Source organism: Taudactylus pleione, unplaced genomic scaffold (genome assembly GCF_031769625.1).
Source record: "Taudactylus pleione unplaced genomic scaffold, aTauple2 ptg000065l, whole genome shotgun sequence".
NCBI lineage: Eukaryota > Metazoa > Chordata > Amphibia > Anura > Myobatrachidae > Taudactylus > Taudactylus pleione.
Genome location: NW_028284467.1, coordinates 4,787,976 through 4,806,983, shown reverse-complemented (window position 1 = coordinate 4,806,983; position 19,008 = coordinate 4,787,976). Strand labels below are relative to the sequence as shown.

Here is a 19,008-nt window from a genome sequence, read left to right as displayed (position 1 = left end):
GCGCGAGACCCAGATAGCAACAGCCAAGCTATCGCTCCTGGTCTCGCACCAAAGGAAGCGTGCTGTCGATGTTGAGTGACAGCACGCCCCCTTTGGTGGGCATGCCGGGGGCGTGGCTGCCAGACGGAGGCGTTCCCATGGGAACGCCTACCGTCTGGGACCGGCCCCACTGACATCACTAGTAATGTCAGTGGGAGTGATTTTGGCTCTGATAGAGCCAAAATCACTCCAGGGCTTGCGGTCACCGAGACCCTACCGCAGGGTCTCATCGCAAGCCCAATGGTCGCGATGGTCTTGACCATCGCGACCATCATCATGGACGCTCGCATAAGCTGTGGGTGGTAACCCACAGCTATGCGAGCGTCCAGGAGGACGCTCCAAAAAAAAACACGCCCTGATTCAGAGCAGGAGCTCGTTCAGAGCGTCCGGCTCTGTATCAGGCCCTCTATTCCCAGCGCTCTCTCCTGGAGCCAGAGGTGAAGGTGTTACATTTGGGGAGTGCCCAGGGGCGGGAGTGGGTGTCGGGGGGTGGGGGTTGCCGGTGGAGGGTTTCTTTAATAAATGATGCTGTAGCTGTTTGCCTGCGTTCATGTTTGTAAGTGAAAGAGGTGTGTGTTGTGTGTCTGTGTCAGTGTGTGTGTCTGAATGTGTTAGTGTGTGTGTGTAGTCTTTGTGAGTGTGTCTGTCAGTGTGTGTGTCAAATATATATATATATATATATATATATATTTATATATATGGTAAAATCCAGACTGGGCTCTTTCGTAAACCCACTGATAGGAATACTTTTCTTATGGCATCTAGTCATCACCCGCCGGCTTTAAAGAGAGGACTACCTCGCTCCCAGATGATGCGAGTTGCCCGCATCATCAGTGATCCAGCTAAAGTGGAGGTAGAGCTATATAACTTGATTCAGAAATACTCTGCCAGGGGGTATGATGTGGGTCTACTTAATCAACAAAAGAAGGAGGTGCTTGGGATACAGAGGGACACGTTACTTAGCCCAGTAAAACGGGATGATTTGAATGTGATCCCGTGGACCAGTGAATTCACGACTGCAAGCCCTATTATTAGGAGAGCCACTAGGGCCCTCTGGCCGATTGTCAGTACTGACAAAGAATCATCTATGTTTAATAAAAAGAGACCTTTGGCTGCCTTCCAGAGGGGACGCAGTCTGAGAGATAGACTGGTTCATTCTGATATCTCTGATTTCTCTAAAGTTAGCCCTCCTAATGTGTACTTTAAGAGCACGGGGTGCTATAAATGCAGTGGGTGTACCACTTGTAAAATGATGTTGAGCTGCAAAACATTCAAACATCCGCACAAAGATGTTATGTATGACATCAGATTTGTTTTGACCTGTACAACTACTCATGTTGTATATGTAATTGTATGCCCATGCGGGCTATATTATGTAGGCCAGACTATAAGAAAATTTAGGGAGTGGATGGCAGCACATCGCTCTGCCATTCGCATGCAGTTGAGTGGCAGAGATATCGATCAGCCGGTAGCTCGGCATTTTGCGGAAGCTCGACATGCATTGGATTCTCTTAGATATTATATGATTGACCATGTACCGGTTTCCCTACGAGGTGGTAACCGAGCTAGGTCACTATTGTTCAAAGAATCCAGGTGGATTATGCGCTTGGGCACCACCAAACCGGGTGGGCTGAATGACAAAATTAATTGGAATTGTTTGATGTAAGTGGGGGTGGCCCGGTTATTTCTATAAGTTTGTACTATTAAGTGTATCCATTGGCGTTTGAGTCTCTGCATTGATCATGGAAGTCTAGGGCCGTAGATATATGTATATGCTATGTATTGACTCTGCATGACATTATTTTCATCCTGTATGGTACTGTCCATTGTTATTTGTTATTGGTTATATGTTTTATATGTATGTATTGTCTTTTCTCACATTGTATTTTTCTTATATATCATTGCTCTTGTGTTTTGGCTAGCTCGGGGATTGCCATACACAGCTGTACCCATCAGCCGTTTGTGTTGTGGCGACCCCACGGCGGTAGGCTACTGTGGTTGCACGTGTGGCACGCATGAAGTTAGCCGATGGAACGCACTCATGTGGTTCCTATGGCTACCTTGGTAGCGTGACCCGGAAGTGCGTCAGTGACTGATGCCGGTGGGAGGCGGCTACACGCGGCGTGAGCTGTGGAGAAGCGCTGTGGATGGCACCCTGGTGGGGTATATATCGGTGGTGGTAAGTGTGTTTCATTTGTTGTATGTGTATGGGGCTGTGTCCCTGAAAACGTTTGAACGTTTATACACAGATTTTTGTACCCATTGTCGTCTCTGAGTGCCCTTTCTTTCACTGGATTGCATTTTTTCCTATTGGGAGCACCGAAGCAAGTTGCCCATATTGAGTGCCGGCATACTGTGATACACACATATATATATATATATATATATATATATATATATACATACATATATATATTTACACATATACTGTATATATGTCAAACAACGGGTGCTGCTGCTTGTTTTCATCTGGTTTTATATGAAATCTTCCCAGAGGGCACCGTTGGACATCAGTGAGATTGTGGGAGTGCTGTGTATGTGTATATATATATATATATATATATATATATATATGTGGATTTTTTTCATTGGCTCTGTATTCGGTATTTGTAACCCCCCTTTCAAAATCCTGCTTTTGCCGCTGCAAATGCCAAACTGAACCTGAACTTTAGCTTGCATGTTAAAATTAAGCAAGAGGAGAGTAACTGTTGAAATTGAATTTATCTATTTTGATTAATTATTGGAAGTAGTACTGTAGCTGTGTCCTGTGAATGAACGTCACAGTGAGATCAGAATCTGGACTGAAGTGACCAAAAGATCTGAATGCTCACTCTGATATGGTGCATACCAAACCAAACAACGTTCATAATCATAATAAACACAATAAAGCTGGATACACACTAAGCGATGCGTGTACCCAGCAATGCGACCAGCGACCTCCCCGCCGTTGGCTGACATATCGGGCGTCTGGTATACACTAGAAGATTCGTGGCCAACCGCCCGATATGTCGGCCCCTGCCACATCCCACTGCATGGGGTCGTCAGCCGCATCATCAGGTCGGCCCCACATGCAGGCCGACCCGACGATGCGTCTGAAGACCCCACGGGAGCGCGCACCGGATGACATACAGCATACACACTAGACGATTTTTAATGAAATGTCGTTGCATCGATGCATCGCACACACATGCACAGACATACAGTATATATATATATATATATATATATATATATATATTTGTGTGTGTCGCAGTATTTCATCCCTAAAAGCCCCCACCACACAATCTATGGCCTGTACTGTGTATGAAGCAGACAGTAAATGACAGATGTCCCCTTATGCTGACAAATATGGTCACTTTCTGTGGACTCTCGTTTCTTACTCTTTCAATTCATCAATAATCTTCTGCTTCTCATTAATCTCATCCCGGAGACGGGCCAGCTGCTTATGATGGGCCTCGCGGTGGCTTTCCATCTGCATTTCCAGGACCTTATAATACAAATCAAATGTGAAATGACACAATACATAACAGAGGGAAGCTACTAATGACATGATGTCTGTAGGGTACAATATTCCTTACAGAGTATAACTACATGTAAGTATCATTCAGCCCACTAGATATAACTAAGACAGGAGAACTACGTTCTAAGAAACAGCACGTGGAACATTTCCCCTCTAGTAATATGTCTATGGAGTCTGATAGAAAGAACTGATGCTGAGATTCAGAACACTATATAAAGGTTGAGAAGTAAAAGAGAACAGGTCATGGAAGAATGCTGACCTTCACCTCACGAGCTTCTATCACGTCCAGCTCTTTATCCTTTGCTGCTACCTCTGTTATGTTTTCTGCAAAGTGAAATGACAGCGCCGATAACACATCATGTACAATCAGACTCTAAATCCCTCAGATGAGTCACCTGATGTGACAGGCAGAAACATCAAGTACAGTAATAAACACTTTCATATTACCACCTACATGCTCTCCCTGCACACAGAGGAGGCAGACCTTTTATGGGATTATGTAAACAAATGAATGTGAGGGCGGCACCAATAGGTGCTAGATCTCCTCAACCTAAGGAGACCTATTGGGTTCCCCAATTTAACCCAAAGGGAATAGAATTAAAAACAGGAGAGTGTCTCCAGTGCTGAGAGGTTCACTTTATAGATCATTATGACACTTTCAGTATGCAAATCTAAATGGGAGCTTAGTATTATAGGACTGGTAAAGGTAGTGCCAGCACTTAAGATATAAGTGGTCAAACACCCTCTTACCCAAACATGAATTATGGGCTGCAATCGGCAAATTAGGGTTGACCCAACAAAAAAATTGATAATCAATGATCAAATTATATATTAGTTAGATTAATGGCATCATAATACAACTCACTATTGTCATGGATAAACAAAATGTAAAAATAACAAAATCTTTTCACTACAGTAAACTACAATGGTTAGAGGAATAATTATACATATAAATAATTTTAAAATAATTTAAAAACACAGTATCACAAATTAAAAATCAGGCTTAAAAATGTGAAGTATAAAAGAAGAATTCAATTCTCACTAAAAACGGCAACGCGTTTCACAGCAGCTGGCCGATTCATTCAACACTGCCTCACCAATATATATATATATATATATATATATATATATATATATATATATGTTTAACATACAACCCTTTAAATGTTGACAGCCTCTGCTGCTTTCTTCCTTCACAGTAATGTGGTAGCAAAAATGATATCTGTCCAGTACCTTGAGCCTGCATCTTGGCTAGCTCCTCGCTCAGTGTGTCATAGGACTCTTCTAGCTGGCGTTTCTTCAGCTCCACACTGTGCATGTACTCTGTCAGAGATCTGATCTTAGCCTCATGCTATGAAACAATGAAGAAAACCACATTACAAATACAAAGTGTGAAAGGAATAAAGGAATCTGTAATATCATACAAATGTTGTAATCTAGAACATATTAATATTTTGTCACTATAGTACTGAGTCATACTGACTAGAACAGACATACAGTAGGTAACTGGTGATTCTCCAACTGTTGTAGAACTAGGAGTTGCAGTTGCACAACAGCTGAAGAGTTACAGGCTGCAGTAGAAAACACACCCAAAAGGAAAGTGGACAGCACTTCTAAGTTGGGGCACATAAAGCAACGCATATTACATATTATCGTAAATGTTATTAATAAGTTTAATTAAATAGATTTACACAATACTGAAACACACAGCCATAGAGTAATGAAACACTTGTGAAACCTGAAGTAAAATGGGTAATAAATCTGAGTTTCATTATAAATAACCCTGATTTTGCAAATAACAGAAAACGACTGGTGTGGTAGTTGCTAACTCCGGCAATACCAGCCATAGCTTACCGCAGCGGTTACCCCTTCGTTTATATTAATCCTTTAATAAGTAGACCAGGTAGAGTGACAATATAATAGAAATGGGCAGGTATAGTGCTGTTAAGGGCTTGGAAACAGACATTGAGTGCTACGTATAATCTCTTCCCCTTTGTCAGGGTTCGGCCTAGGATCGGCCATTACTTACCCAATGCACCGGCTTCACCTGACTTCTCGTGCGGTCAGACGTCAGGTGCGGCGGGGGGTGTCGCGCTGAGGATTTTGTCTTATGTGCTCTTGGACTTCCATGTGCGGCTCTGTGCCTTGGTTTCCGAGATTGGGCGCCGCCATGATAGTCTTTCTTACCTGACTGTTCTTTCAACCAATGGTAGCGTGGTCTTGGTCAGCTGACACTGATCTCCTATGAACTGCTACCTTAGGGTATATAATCGGGCTCTGGACACCCGGAAGTTGCCTGTGCCACGTCGTCACTACTGGTGTATGCTTGTTGTCATTCCGTTCCAGGCTCCTGTTCCTTGCTCTCAAGTTATTTCCAAATACCATCTCAGTACCACTCTCTGGTGCATCTGGATTCGCACGTTGTGTACTCAGTACACACTATCTAGTACAATTACTGAACCACTCTCCGATGCATCTGGATTCGCATGCCATGTCCTCAATACACACCAACTGAGAACAACTACTGAACCACTCTCCGGAGCATCTGGATTCACACGTTGTGCACTCAGTGCACCTCCATCCTAGTACTATCTCTGACTCTATCTCCTGTGCCAATGGTGCACCAGTATCTGCACTCCGTGCAGTCAGCGCTCTCCCAGTCAGCCGGCACAGCGTCCTAAGCCTCTGTGGATCTTCCCTCTGGTCTCCCATTGTACCACTTCAGGAAGCAATTCCCTTTTTGCCTACTCTGTACCTGTAGGTATAGAAACCGTATTCTCCATTCCCCACTCTCATCGGATACCTGACCAAAGAACTACGACCTGCTTGCCGGGAGCAGCTGAAACCCATATGGTGTTTGGAGGGGTCACTGGTGAACACCTCCCGGCAGGTTAGACTCCGCACCTTTGGTCAGGTCTCATCAACAACTGATACTTGTGGATGAGGAGAACGTACATCCAAGCCCCTCGCCTCCGATTTCTCCATCAACCCGGGACCACAGCTTTCAGCCCCTCAGTAGGGGATTCAGCGGAGTCAGGTGTGACAGTTTGCACAGACCCCATTGTAGCTACTGGTTCCAAGGGTGAGGGGCACTGCAAGACCTTGCATCTTGCATGGATAATCAGGAGGCTGTGCAACATCAGGTGGGTCAATACCTCCAAGAGCTTTCAGGGCAGTTACTGTCTATACAGGCTACCTTAGCCACGCTACTTCCTCTTCCCTCGGTGGTAGCTCCTTCTAATCCTCCAGCTCATCCTCCGGTTTCTGGAAGTCCAAAATCTTGTCTTCAAATGGCATCCCCGGAACGCTTCGATGGTAACCCCAAACACTGTTGAGGTTTCGTTAATCAATGCGAAATACAATTTGAATGCTTGCCACAGAACTTCCCTACATCAAGGTCTAAAGTGGCCTATATTATCTCCTTTCTTTCTGGAACCACTTTAGATTGGGTCTCCCCATTATGGGAACGGGCAGATCCTCTGGTGTCCAATTACGAAATGTAATTTCTGTTTTCAAAAGAATCTTTGACGAGCCGGGTCGCATTGCCTTTGCCTCCTCCGATCTCCTTCGAGTCCGGCAAAGGACCCGTACAGTAGGTCAGTACGTGATCCAATTCCAAACGATTTCTTCTGAATTAAAATGTTTCTTCATGGTCTTTGGGAAAAAATTCACGATTAATTAGCTTCTCTGGCCCTTCCTGAGTCTTTCGCTGAAGTAATCACCTTGTGTATAAAGATTGATTTACGCCATAGAGAACGGTTGGCAAGTAGAGGCGAGAGGACCGTTTCTGGGACTGATTTGTACCAGAGGTACGTCCGCCTTCCTCCGCTTCAAGTAAAGAAGAGCCCATGCAGATCAACAGATCTCGGTAAACTGTTACTGAGCGTACCAGTCAGTTTCATAACAAGCTCTGTCTTTACTGTGCAGCCCCGGACCATATTCTCAAAACTTGTCCTCTTCTTGCGGGAAACATGAGACCCTAACTGGTTCTCGGGGCATTCAGTTAGGGGTGTTAGTCAAGCCATCCCATTTGATGGATAGTCTTTTATCAGTGACCATTTCCCACAAGTTTAGGACAAAAGAGGTGAAAGCCTTGGTTGATTCAGGTGCCGCCGGGAATTTTATTTCCGAGTCTCTGGCTGTAACCTTAGGTATCCAGGTCACTCCTTTACCAAATAAGATAGACAGCAATGTAAATGGCAATGTCATTTGCAGAAGACGCTATCTCTTCAATTACTCCTCCAGTCTCCCTCCAAATAGGATGTCTTCACCATGACAAATTGGAACTCCCAATCCTCACAAAAAGCTCCTACGAAATAGTCCTAGGTCTGCCTTGGCTTAAAAGACACAACCCCACGCTGAACTGGGTTACCATGCAAATACTGGTTTGGGGTCCTGGCTGTTTCCATCGATGTCTGTCCCATGTACTTCCAGTGCATACCCATCAAGTTACCATCAAGCCACCTCTTTCCGATCAATCAAATGTTCTTCCTGATCCCTGTTTACCTATACCCTATCAAAATTTTTCTAATGTTTTTAACGAACAAGCTGCCGACCAGTTGCCTCCCCATTGCTCCTGGGAAAAAGCCACCCTGTGGCCACATTTAGCCTTTATCTGTTCCAGAGACTGCGGCTATGTCTGAAAATCTGGCTAAGGGCTTTATCAGACCATCCTCCTCTCCTGCTGGAGCCAGTTTCTTTTTTGCTGAAATTAATTACAGGTTGAGTCTCCCATATCCAAAATGCTTGGGACCAGGTTTTTTTTGGATATCGGAATATTCCGTATTTTGGAATATTTACATACCATAAAGAAATATCTTGGGAAATGGCCCAAATCTAAGCACAGAATGCATTTATGTATTATATACACCTTATACACAGCCTGCAGGTCATTTTATACAATATCTTCAATAATTTTGTGGCTCAAACAAGTTTGTGTACATTCATGAAATTTATTAATGTTTCATTTACACCTTATACACAGAGTCTGAAGGTATATTTATACAATATTACAAATAACTTTGTGCCTTTAACAAAGTTTGTGTACATTGAACCATCAAGAAACAAAGATTTCACTATCTCAGTCATGCTAAAAAAATTCTGTATTTCGGAATATTCCGTATTTCGGAATATTTGGATATGGGAGATTCAACCTGCACTATCAAGAACCGATACCCTCTTCCGCTCATCTCATAACTTTTCGTCAAGGTGCGTGGGGCTCACCTTTTCACCAAATTAGAACTCCGTGGTGCCTACAATTTAATTTGCATAAAAGCTGGAGATGAGTGGAAAACCGCGTTCAACACTCAGGATGGCCATTTTGAATATTTGGTCATGCCATTTGGATTATGGAATGCACCAGCGGTATTCCAGGGGTACGTCAACGAGATTTTCAGGGATGTCCTTTACATGTTCGTCGTGGTCTATCTAGACGACATTTCAAATTTTTTCCAAAGACCTGAAATCTCACCAACTTCACGTCAGAGAGGTCCTTACTCGCCTTCGAGCTCACCATCTGTACGGGAAGATCTCCAAATGCCTTTTCGAACGGTCCTCCGTGCCTTTTTTTGGGCACATAACTCCCGGGAATTCTCTGCAAATGGATCTAGACAAACTGCGTGCCATCCGGGACTGGCCCCAACCAAACTCATTAAAAGCCACTCAGCGGTTCTTGGGGTTCTCCAACTATTATCGCACACCCCGTTGAGTCTGAACTTGAGGTGTTTTGGGACGAATGGAGGATAACGTTGAAATTGATTAAGGATCAAAGGACTTAACACCTAAATCCCCAGGATGCTCTGGGCATTGCTGTAAACATCAGCGATTGTGACCACGCCCCGTGTGATGTCACATGGAGGGGTCGTGGCCTTCACCATCAATGTTATATATATTAAAATAGCCCTCAGCAGAAAAAAGGTTCCCCGCCCCTGCTATAAATAGATGCTAATAATATTAATAATCAGTTGTACGTAACATCAGTAAAATTATTATATGAACAATGAGTCCAGCAGTTGCATTTAGAATGGACTGATACCATGCTGCAACAGCTTAGTTAAGGCCATTAACTAAAAGATTATTGATAAGGAGGGAAAGGTGGGAAATGATTAGTGTATGTATTTTCTAAGTGTATGTGTAAATAATGTAAGGGCAAGTGTGAGAGATGTTTAGGAGTTGGTAGTGACAGGATATTCTAAGTTCTTGAATATGAGAAGAAAATGCTAAGACAAAATGTATTATTACTCTTAGCAGGGCTAAATTAGTTCATATGTATTTAGTAGGTAACTATACATCCGATGCAGTCCTCTCTTATTCTATTACACAAAACCGTTTTATGTTGAACTTGAACAATGCAGCCCTAGGCATGTGTTCTTTCTGCACGGCTCTTAAGACAATAGGCTTGGTCAGGAAATTCAAAGCTTCTGACTAATTGGCTAAGAGAGGTTTTGAGGAAAGTACAATGATAATAGAAGAGTGTCCAGCGATGACTCCTGGGGCCCTTCTACTGAAAGAGAAAGCTGAGTATTGCCAAATATTGAAGAACAAAGGTTATGTATAAAATGAGGTCATCGTTCTGTTTGTTCTGTTTTGTAAGTTCCCAATCATTTCTACTCCAAAGCCGCAACTCTGGAGACTACTGAACTAGCTTGAAGACTGAAAAGTACTTTGATTTCCACAGTGCATCCAGTATATAAAAATTCAAAATGGCATGTCTATTTATTAACACATTACCTCACCAGTTGTCCTCCAGGATACATGGTAAACACAGGATCGGTGGAGGAGCTTACATAGGAAGACTGTCACCCTGATAGAATTTATTTACTTCTATTTCCTTTTTCTCAGTCATTGGCTTAGTAAAAGTTTGGAACAGATGAGAATCACTGAAAGTGTTTGGACACTCAAACAGCAACTTCGGTAGATATTGAGGCCTATCTTCCCCATAATGCCTATTTTGGACCCCCTTCTCTGTCACAGATCCCTCCTAAATTGAGATTCCCACTTATCATATGGGAGAGAGACTCTACATATTAACTATGAAGTATTCAGTGAATGGACAGACACAGCATATAATACCTGTCAGATTTGGCATTCTTGCGTTCTTTCCGTGAATTTCAAGAGCTCAGAATCTGTTTTCACCTTTCTTCTGACACAACTTCCCAATACTTTCAGCTATAACATGTATACAGCTCCCAATTCTTTATATGCACCCCAATTAATCCACCTGATGAAAAGGACTCATATCCAATTACACATGGCCAGGCTCAGAAGGATCTGCATATATGAACTGCGTAATATCTCTGAGGACTCTCCAATTTGACTACTTGATGGTAGAGATATCATACTTACATAGCAACCTATTTGGGTTGCTGCCTTTTCTTGCCCTTGGCTGGGCTTTATGGTGGGAAGGTTGGTTCCACGTGGTCAGATAGGATAATAATTATTTGCTTATATGTCTCACTTTTGGTTCCTGTGGGTTTAATACATGTCTATATTCAACACTACTGTTTCTTAAGTCATTGTAGTTTGATCCCAGTGCTTTGGAACTACTGTATAAATTTACCTGTTGATATTTGTATTCTAAGTTTAGTACCTAAATAAAATAAGAAAGATCTTCATGAATTCAAGTGGGTGGAGGACATGGGAGAGATCTTGACCCCTTAGGAATGGTCTTAATTCAGAGACTCTGATACCAATAGCTCTATAGGTTGAAGTAAAGAGAACACATAACTACTATATAAGTGGTACCAGGTACCAACTCTACTTTGTACAATTTTTATGTTTACATCAGGTCGATGCAGGAGGGAAAGCAGATACAATGGAAATCTGTCTCATATTTGGTGGAGTCGAACAAAGATGGTGAAATGGTGGCAAGAAATTCCAAACCTCATTTACTCTATTATTAATGTTTGCCTCTCTTCCTGCCCATGCTACAATCTATTCCTATTTTCCATCCCAAACATATGTAGTAATTCATTCAGCAGCCAACTGAAAAAAACTGTCCACTCCCTTTTCATCTATAAACCATTCCCACTCTCTTTTGATCTTCACTGACTAATCAACAACATTTTATTAAACAAAAAACAATGGAATCATTTTAAAATGGATTACAATCAGTCCATCTCAGCCTCTATCTAAGCACTAAATGTACTTAATGTTTACAAAATACTTAAAAATGCTGCTAGCACCTCATCCACATACAGTAGCTTATCCTAACCTTCTGCCTTCCAGCTAGAGGAACTGTAATCTGTGTAGTGCCTAACACTGTGTTACTATTTGATGTACATTGTGTATTGTGGGATATCCCTTAATTATAACTATATTTTGCCGACTTCCAACTACTCCTCTGTTGCTGCTGGTGTCTGTGCAGAATTTATCTTGAATTGGGTGGGCATAGTTCAAACTGTAGTCAATAAGATCATCTGCCGCTTCCTGGCAGAAGGGGATGTAGTCAGGAAGCCGATGGTTTAAATACTGACCGCCGGCTTTCCGACTGTCTAATACCGGCAAAGTACTAATGACAGGCGTCGAAATCCCGACGCCTGTCATTAGACCAATGCCGGGAGCCCGACGCCCGGTATATCGAACAAAGCCGGGCGCGGCAGCCGCGGGGGGGAGGTTTAGGGGCTTCCGGGGGGGACTTAGGGTTAGGCAGCCCCCTGGGAGAGTTAGGTTTAGGCTAGGGGAAGGGGGGGTTAGGGTTAGGTACCCCCCGGGGGGGAGGTTAGGTTTAGGCACCCCCCGGAAGACTTAGCATTAGGCTGTGGGGAAGGAGGGTTAGGTTTAGGCACTTAGAGGGGGGTTAGGGTTAGGCACTTGGGGGGAGGTTAGGGTTCGGCACCTCTAAGGGAGGGTTAGGGGGGATAATTAGGTTAGAGATACTTACCTTAATTAGCGATCGGGATCTTCACCCCTGTCGGGCTTCCGCTGTCGGCATTTGAACCGCCGGCCATGCGGCCGGCAGTAACACCTACTAGACCCGGCAGAACATACTGATCACTAGATGAATGAACTGATCTTCTGGGGGGCACTAACCTGACCATTAGTGCGACTGTGTAAGTGAGGACATGGCTGTATATGGCAGGGGCTGTGTCATGTCAGGGGAATGGAGGCAGCCAGAAGCCACAAACTAACAAATGCTCCGAGTTGTTATACGTGGCGCTTGTCAAACGGGTGTGGGAAGATTGTAGTGTCAAATCCACTTCTATAGGAAATAAATCCCTTTACCATTGCCAGAATTGGAAATATATTTTATATTTTATATATATATATATATATATATATATATATATATATATTATATATAATACTACCCAAGTAAGAACATTTTAAACCAAACAATTGCTACATGTAGCTGCATACCTGTGATATTAGCAGCTGGCATGAGGACAGCTCCCGCCCAGTCACTTCCATCTTGCGGTGACATTCCACCTGGAGGTTCTCCAGCTGGCGACAGCGTTTAACCACTGACTTCACCTCAGATTTGATCTTACTGATATACAGACGTGCCACTGTGAACTCTTCTTCTATGGCACCACTGATCTCCACAGGCTAAAGAGAGAACCAGGGTCAGATTTGCACAGTAAACCAAACTATCAGCTACATTTAAAACAAGCAAGAGGGTTAGAAATGAGAACAACCAGTTTATAATATAATCCAAACTCCCACCAATCAGCATAAGATGAACTCCAAATACTGAGTTATTTCATGTATAGCAAATGATTATCTTTTCTACTTCCTTCTGTTGGAAATAAAGCATCTACAACAGCTTGCAGAACATATTCATGTGTGCTCGAGGTTTCAGCCAACAAAGAGGTTTGCAAACAAAAAGCCTGAGCTTTTATGTGGCTGCGCGTTCTTTGTGGAAGACTTGGCGGAGAGCCTTAGCAATGGATAGTTTTTTACTATATGAAAACAATGGATATTGTCATAAGAGGCGACAGAAAACCATCCCTGTCACCATTTATTAGTAAATAAACCTGGTTGTCTCACTGTTTTCCTTGTATTGTGCATTGTCACTCACCAGTTTAAATTCTCCATTGCCCACAATGACACTGAACTCACTCAGGTCTTTCATGAGGCCATTAAGAACCTCTGCAATCCGCTTACGCTGATGTGCGCTGAACTCCTGCAGTCGATGTAGATCATTTTCCAGAGTCAGGAGAGTGGCCTTAAAAAAGAACATACATTTGATTCATTCCTCAAAGTCATTAGACAGATAGCAAATCTTCAAAAATGAGAAAAAGCTTTAAATGACAGTCAAAAACACTTTCCAATGATACAGCTCATAATATAAATTCACTTGTATACTAATAATAATAATTTTATTTATATAGCGCTTTTCTCCTAAAGGACTCAAAGTGCTTTACATTTACAGTACAAAATACAAAATAAGCTTAAACAAGGGACATTAGTGAAATGCTTGGGTGAATAGGTGAGTCTTGAGTCTATTTTTGAAGGATTTTAGAGTGGAGGCCTCTCGAACTATGCGGGGAAGTGAGTTCCATAAGGTTGGAGCCCCAAAACTGAAAGCTCGACCCCCAGACGAATTCCGTGAGATTCTAGGTACTGTTAATAGTCCTTCGTCAACGGATCGCAGTAATCGAGTGGGACAGTAGGGAATCAGAAGCTGCTGCAGGTACCCTGGGCCATGGTCATGAAGGGCTTTGTAAGTTATTAATCCAATATTGAAAGCAATTCGCCATCTACTAAACAGTTTAAAAATGATCATTGCATTTTCTAATAGGCAGGGAGGATAGTGAAATAGGAAGGGAGGGGGGAGAGGACCGGGGTACATTGAAACCATAGTAATACACATTTTTAAGTTAAGATAATAGAAGTGCCAGTGCCAGTTTGTCCATGTGCTTATAAACTTCGGGGTAAGAAACACCTATGAGACTTTTAACCCTATACCAAAATGGCATAGGGCTGGCAAAATGTCTGGTGGGTATATTGGGACTTGACATCAGGTGTATACAGCTTACCTTCGATCGGTATGCCGGGCGTCGGGCTCCCGGCGTAGGTCTAATGACAGGTGTCGGGATTTCGACACCTGTCATTAGTACCTTGCCGGGAATTTACAGTCGGGAAGCCGGCGGTCGGCATTTCAACCGTCGGCTTCTTGACTGCATCCCCTTACCCAAGTCACACACCCACTCCTCCTCATGGCAGCCATGCCCTACCCTACGTGATGTCATATATACAGTAGTGATAAGGCCCTCCAGGCTAGGAGAACCAGGACTAGCCTTTTGAAAAGATGTGAGAAATTTGAGTAAGCTTGTACAAGGCAGTAAGGGGAAGCAGTCAGAGAACCTAGAACCTGGTATACCATATTTTTGCTATGAATAGGGAGCGGAATCCACATCTCTCAGTATATTAAATCAGCCTTTATCCACAATTGTGATTTGGAGGAAATTTGGGGTAAGGTGGGATTGTCTTGCATGAGGGTGAGAGAACATTGTCTTACAAAGAGGGCCCTGAGAACACTGACATGGTATAAAGGTGAGGAGGATGAAGGGAACAATGAAGGGGTAAGTATATTGTAGGCATTAATGTATTGATGGCTTCCAGGGTAAGTTGAGGGTCCTAAGGATCAAATTGGGTTGGTGCTTCATCCATTTAATTTCAAGCTGTTCAATTTTTGAGGCCATATATGACACTTCAGGTTTAAAAGCAACAGAAAATGTCAGGCACTAGTTCTGAGAGATGCTAAATATAATGACCACGGTGGATTGGTAGAGTTGATATAGTAAAGATCACAAAGAACAGGCATTGGGAAGATAATGGGCATTTCATAAGACATATGACAATACGGAACAAAACTATCCTTGTGTATCAATGCCTATTTCCCTATAGATTGTAAGCTTGCGAGCAGGGCCTTTCTACCTATATATCTGTCTGTAATTACCCTGGTTTGTTCTATTAATGTTTCCAATTGTAAGCGCAATGGAATATGCTGCGCTATATAAGAAACTGTTAATAAATAAATAAAATAAATAAAAACAAGCTCTATCTTATCTAGTCATCACTCAATACTGTAATTAAAATATGATTTTTTAGTTTAACATCAATATATGTTATATATAAAATGACAGTGAAATTCAAGCTAACAAGGCTTCACTAAGCCAGGCAAATAATGGAGAGAGTGATTAGAAAAACAATGGGACAGTCCCTTTTCCTAAGAACATACAGTATTTAAAACACACACAGATCTTCCATATTAGTTCATGCTCTTGAATCAGTTTTACTCCCTACAAAAGGATTGTTATTGGTGCAATATCACCACCTTGTGGTCATAATAAAGAACAGATGAGCTACGTCTACTTACAACTTTCTGGGACAGCTCTTCAGCAAGGATTTGGTTCTGTAGAGTTTTATCATCCACTTCCTGGGACTTTTGATCATAGTTTACGGCTAGTTCTTCTAGAGCCTGCAGGACCTCCTTCACTTCTTCCTTGGCACAATCATTCTCTGACTGCAGGCGACTCAATTCCATCTGCACCTTGTCATTGTCTCCCCGGGTGGATATTAAGAGCTGTTGGTGCATGAACAGTGTTACAGTCATCTCATTTATGCAAGTAACCTACATTATCTGAGTGAGTAATTAATAAATGAAAAGTATAAAAGTATGCTTATCCATGAATAGATATATAAATAAAGGACAAAGCTAGTTCTTATAAAAGACACTTTCAGAAACTTTATTAAGTTTTAGTTTTACTGGTGTTTTGAAACCCCTGCACATTACGGGCAAATAGAAGCATTAAACCACTGAAAACAGCATCAAACAGAAAGCTGCTGGCTACCTAATGCCAGGGCCGTAACTAGGGGTGTGGGAGTGGTGCCGCCGCACCAAGTGCAGGGCTCTATGGGCAGCACCGACGTTGCCCCGCGGCCCCTGGATCTGGCCAGCAGGGTACCTGGAATGGCACCCTGCAGCCAGAGCCACTGCTACAGCGCTGCATTGAATGTCCATTGAACGTTCCAGACATGCAGCCTGTACAGCACCCCGGAGCATCCTGAGGATGCTCCAGCATTACTGCTGTCCTTACTGGAGCTGGCAGCCCTGCTCTATTGGCATGACGTCATGCAGTCGGAGGGCGTGGCCGGCACAAGCACCATAAAGCCCTGTTACGGCTCTGCCTAACTCTGACACACAAAAAGCTTTGCCACTGTTATCGTCAGCACATTTCTATATGGGAAGAAGTGGGCAGCGGCCCGTGAAACGCGAAATACTTTGTAAACTGAAATCGACATTAACCTATGAGATGTCACCTGCTCATAATACCTCCATTTTGGAATAAATAAATATTTATGTAAGACATATAACGTTGACGGACTACTCATTCTTACTCTTACCACTATTGGTCTTAACACAGAGTTAAAGATATCAGGAACATTGGTATTTACTATAGATTAATCTAGCCAACCTGTGCTGATAGCTATCATTTAGCAAGTACATTCTATAAAATGATAGCTAAAAGCTGAATAGTTGATATGGGTATCATCTTCTGAAGGTTAGATACATCTCCCCGCAATTTTGCATTTCATTCTCCTCCTTGCAGAAGAACCATCCTGTTAGTAAGTATCACCTCGTCTTGATCCAGCATTTGTTGCTTGAGCTTCTCTACCAGCTGACTCTGCTGGTTGATCTCATCGTCCTATAGAAGTAATAAGCAGAAAGGGATTTACCATCTTAACTTGTAAAGAAGAAATAAACCAATGACATCAATGACACCCTGGCTGTTACTGGGCACTAGTGTGTACCTTGTCATCCAGCTGCTTATACATCTTACGGATTTCCTCCTCATACTTCCTCCTCTCCTCTTCTGAGATCCTGATCACGATGGAGGAGTTGTTATCATTGACTGGTGTCTCATCACAGGTTTCCTGGATGAGCTGATCCCCATCACTCAGCTGCTCTGTCTCAGGCACGTTCTCTCCTAGAGAAAAAAAGGTCCTTTAATAACAATTGTACTCTAACCCTAACCCTCCCTCCCCCTAGCCTCCTATCTAAAGTACTGTTCTGGCTGAGCCATAGAATTTTCAGGGAAGTTAGTTGAAATGCCGGCTGTATACCGGTGCTCAGAATGTTATCGCCGGAATCCCAACACCTGTCAGAATCCCGGCACTGGCATCCCAACGGTAATTAGTGGGGCAAGGGGGAGGTTTAGGGTTAGGCCCTAGGGAGAAAGTTAAGGTTAGGCACTGGGAGAGGGTTAGGTTTAGGCACTAGGCTTACAGTGCAGGGAGGGAGGGTTAGGTTTAGTGGTAGGTGTTGAGTTAGGGCACTTACTGGACGTTGTCGGTATTGTAACCCTGTGGAGTGGCGGCATCCCTACCCTTTAGTACCACAGTTTTATTCGATGCCATAACTACAGCATTAATCTTTCATTAGGAAACAACAATGCACAACTGTGGGGACTATTCCCTTCCCCAGGAATACCCTTTTGAAGCACTCAGTACTTTATGGATTATTTCCTGGCACTCATTTATATGGGGCAATCCCATAGGCTTAGTACCTTAATAACTGTGTTTAGAACACTAAGGGGTGAATTTTAGCTGCTTTTTCGTGCTCTCTCACGCCCAATCTCCTATCTAAAGTGACGGAGCGATATTAAATTGTTTGTGCTGGCATGTGCCAGTAACTGGGAGCCGATTACTTATAGCACATTTTGCGCCCAAATGCACCGGGTTTAGACGCATAGAGTGGCTAAACCCATCTAAAGTACTGGGTGTACTTTGTTTTGGTGCCCAAAAGCAGGGCGGTAACTAGGATGGTGCGACATGTGCCACCGCACAGGGCACCACAGGGCAGGGTGCTCTGTTTGGGCTTTTACATTTTTTGTTTATAATCATTCTCATTTGTAGATTCCTCTTCTTTTATCTCCTGGCCACCCCTATTTCCTCCCTGGTTGACTTCCCCTCCATCTGGCCACCTCCCCAAGCTGTATATACACTACAAGTAGCACTCTACACTGCCGGCTCCAGGCTTGTGCATAGCTGTTCTGGTGGACAAATCCTGATGCAGGTGCAGCTTCCCCAGCACTCTCCTACATGTAGAGCTGGTGAGTTATACTGCATAATTATTGTATATTATCACTGCAGCCATTGGATTCACACTGTATTTGGCAGTGACAGCTGGATAACAGTGGTACAAGGGGAATCGGTATGATATCCCGGCTGCTGCATGGCCGGGAGTTCGAATCGCGGCAGCCCGACAAAACAACAGAGCCCGGCAGCGGAAGCCCGACAGCGCTGGAAATCCCGATCGTGGTAAGATAAGTATCTACTAATCTAACCTAACCCCCCTAACCCTAACCTCCGCCCCCTGTGCCTAACCCTAGCCCCCCCCTTCCCCGCTGCCTAATCCTAAGTCCCCCGGGGGGTGCCTAACCCTATGTCCCCCCCGGGGGTGCCTAACCCTAAGTACCCCCCAGGGGTGCTTAACCCTAACC

At 43.4% G+C, this 19,008-nt stretch overlaps 1 protein-coding gene across 1 annotated transcript in view; it reads right to left on the bottom strand.

Moving 5' to 3' along the window:
- KIF5A (kinesin family member 5A) overlaps positions 1-19,008 on the bottom strand; it is a 127,784-nt gene that overhangs the window by 29,132 nt on the left and 79,644 nt on the right. Inside the window, exons 12-19 of the mRNA XM_088465904.1 lie at positions 17,318-17,493; positions 17,143-17,211; positions 15,882-16,088; positions 13,578-13,724; positions 12,917-13,105; positions 4,793-4,910; positions 3,819-3,883; positions 3,420-3,526 (exon numbers count right to left, since the gene is read on the bottom strand). Coding sequence (XP_088322030.1) covers positions 3,420-3,526; positions 3,819-3,883; positions 4,793-4,910; positions 12,917-13,105; positions 13,578-13,724; positions 15,882-16,088; positions 17,143-17,211; positions 17,318-17,493 — 1,078 coding nt within the window. The remainder of the gene's footprint in view (positions 1-3,419; positions 3,527-3,818; positions 3,884-4,792; positions 4,911-12,916; positions 13,106-13,577; positions 13,725-15,881; positions 16,089-17,142; positions 17,212-17,317; positions 17,494-19,008) is intronic.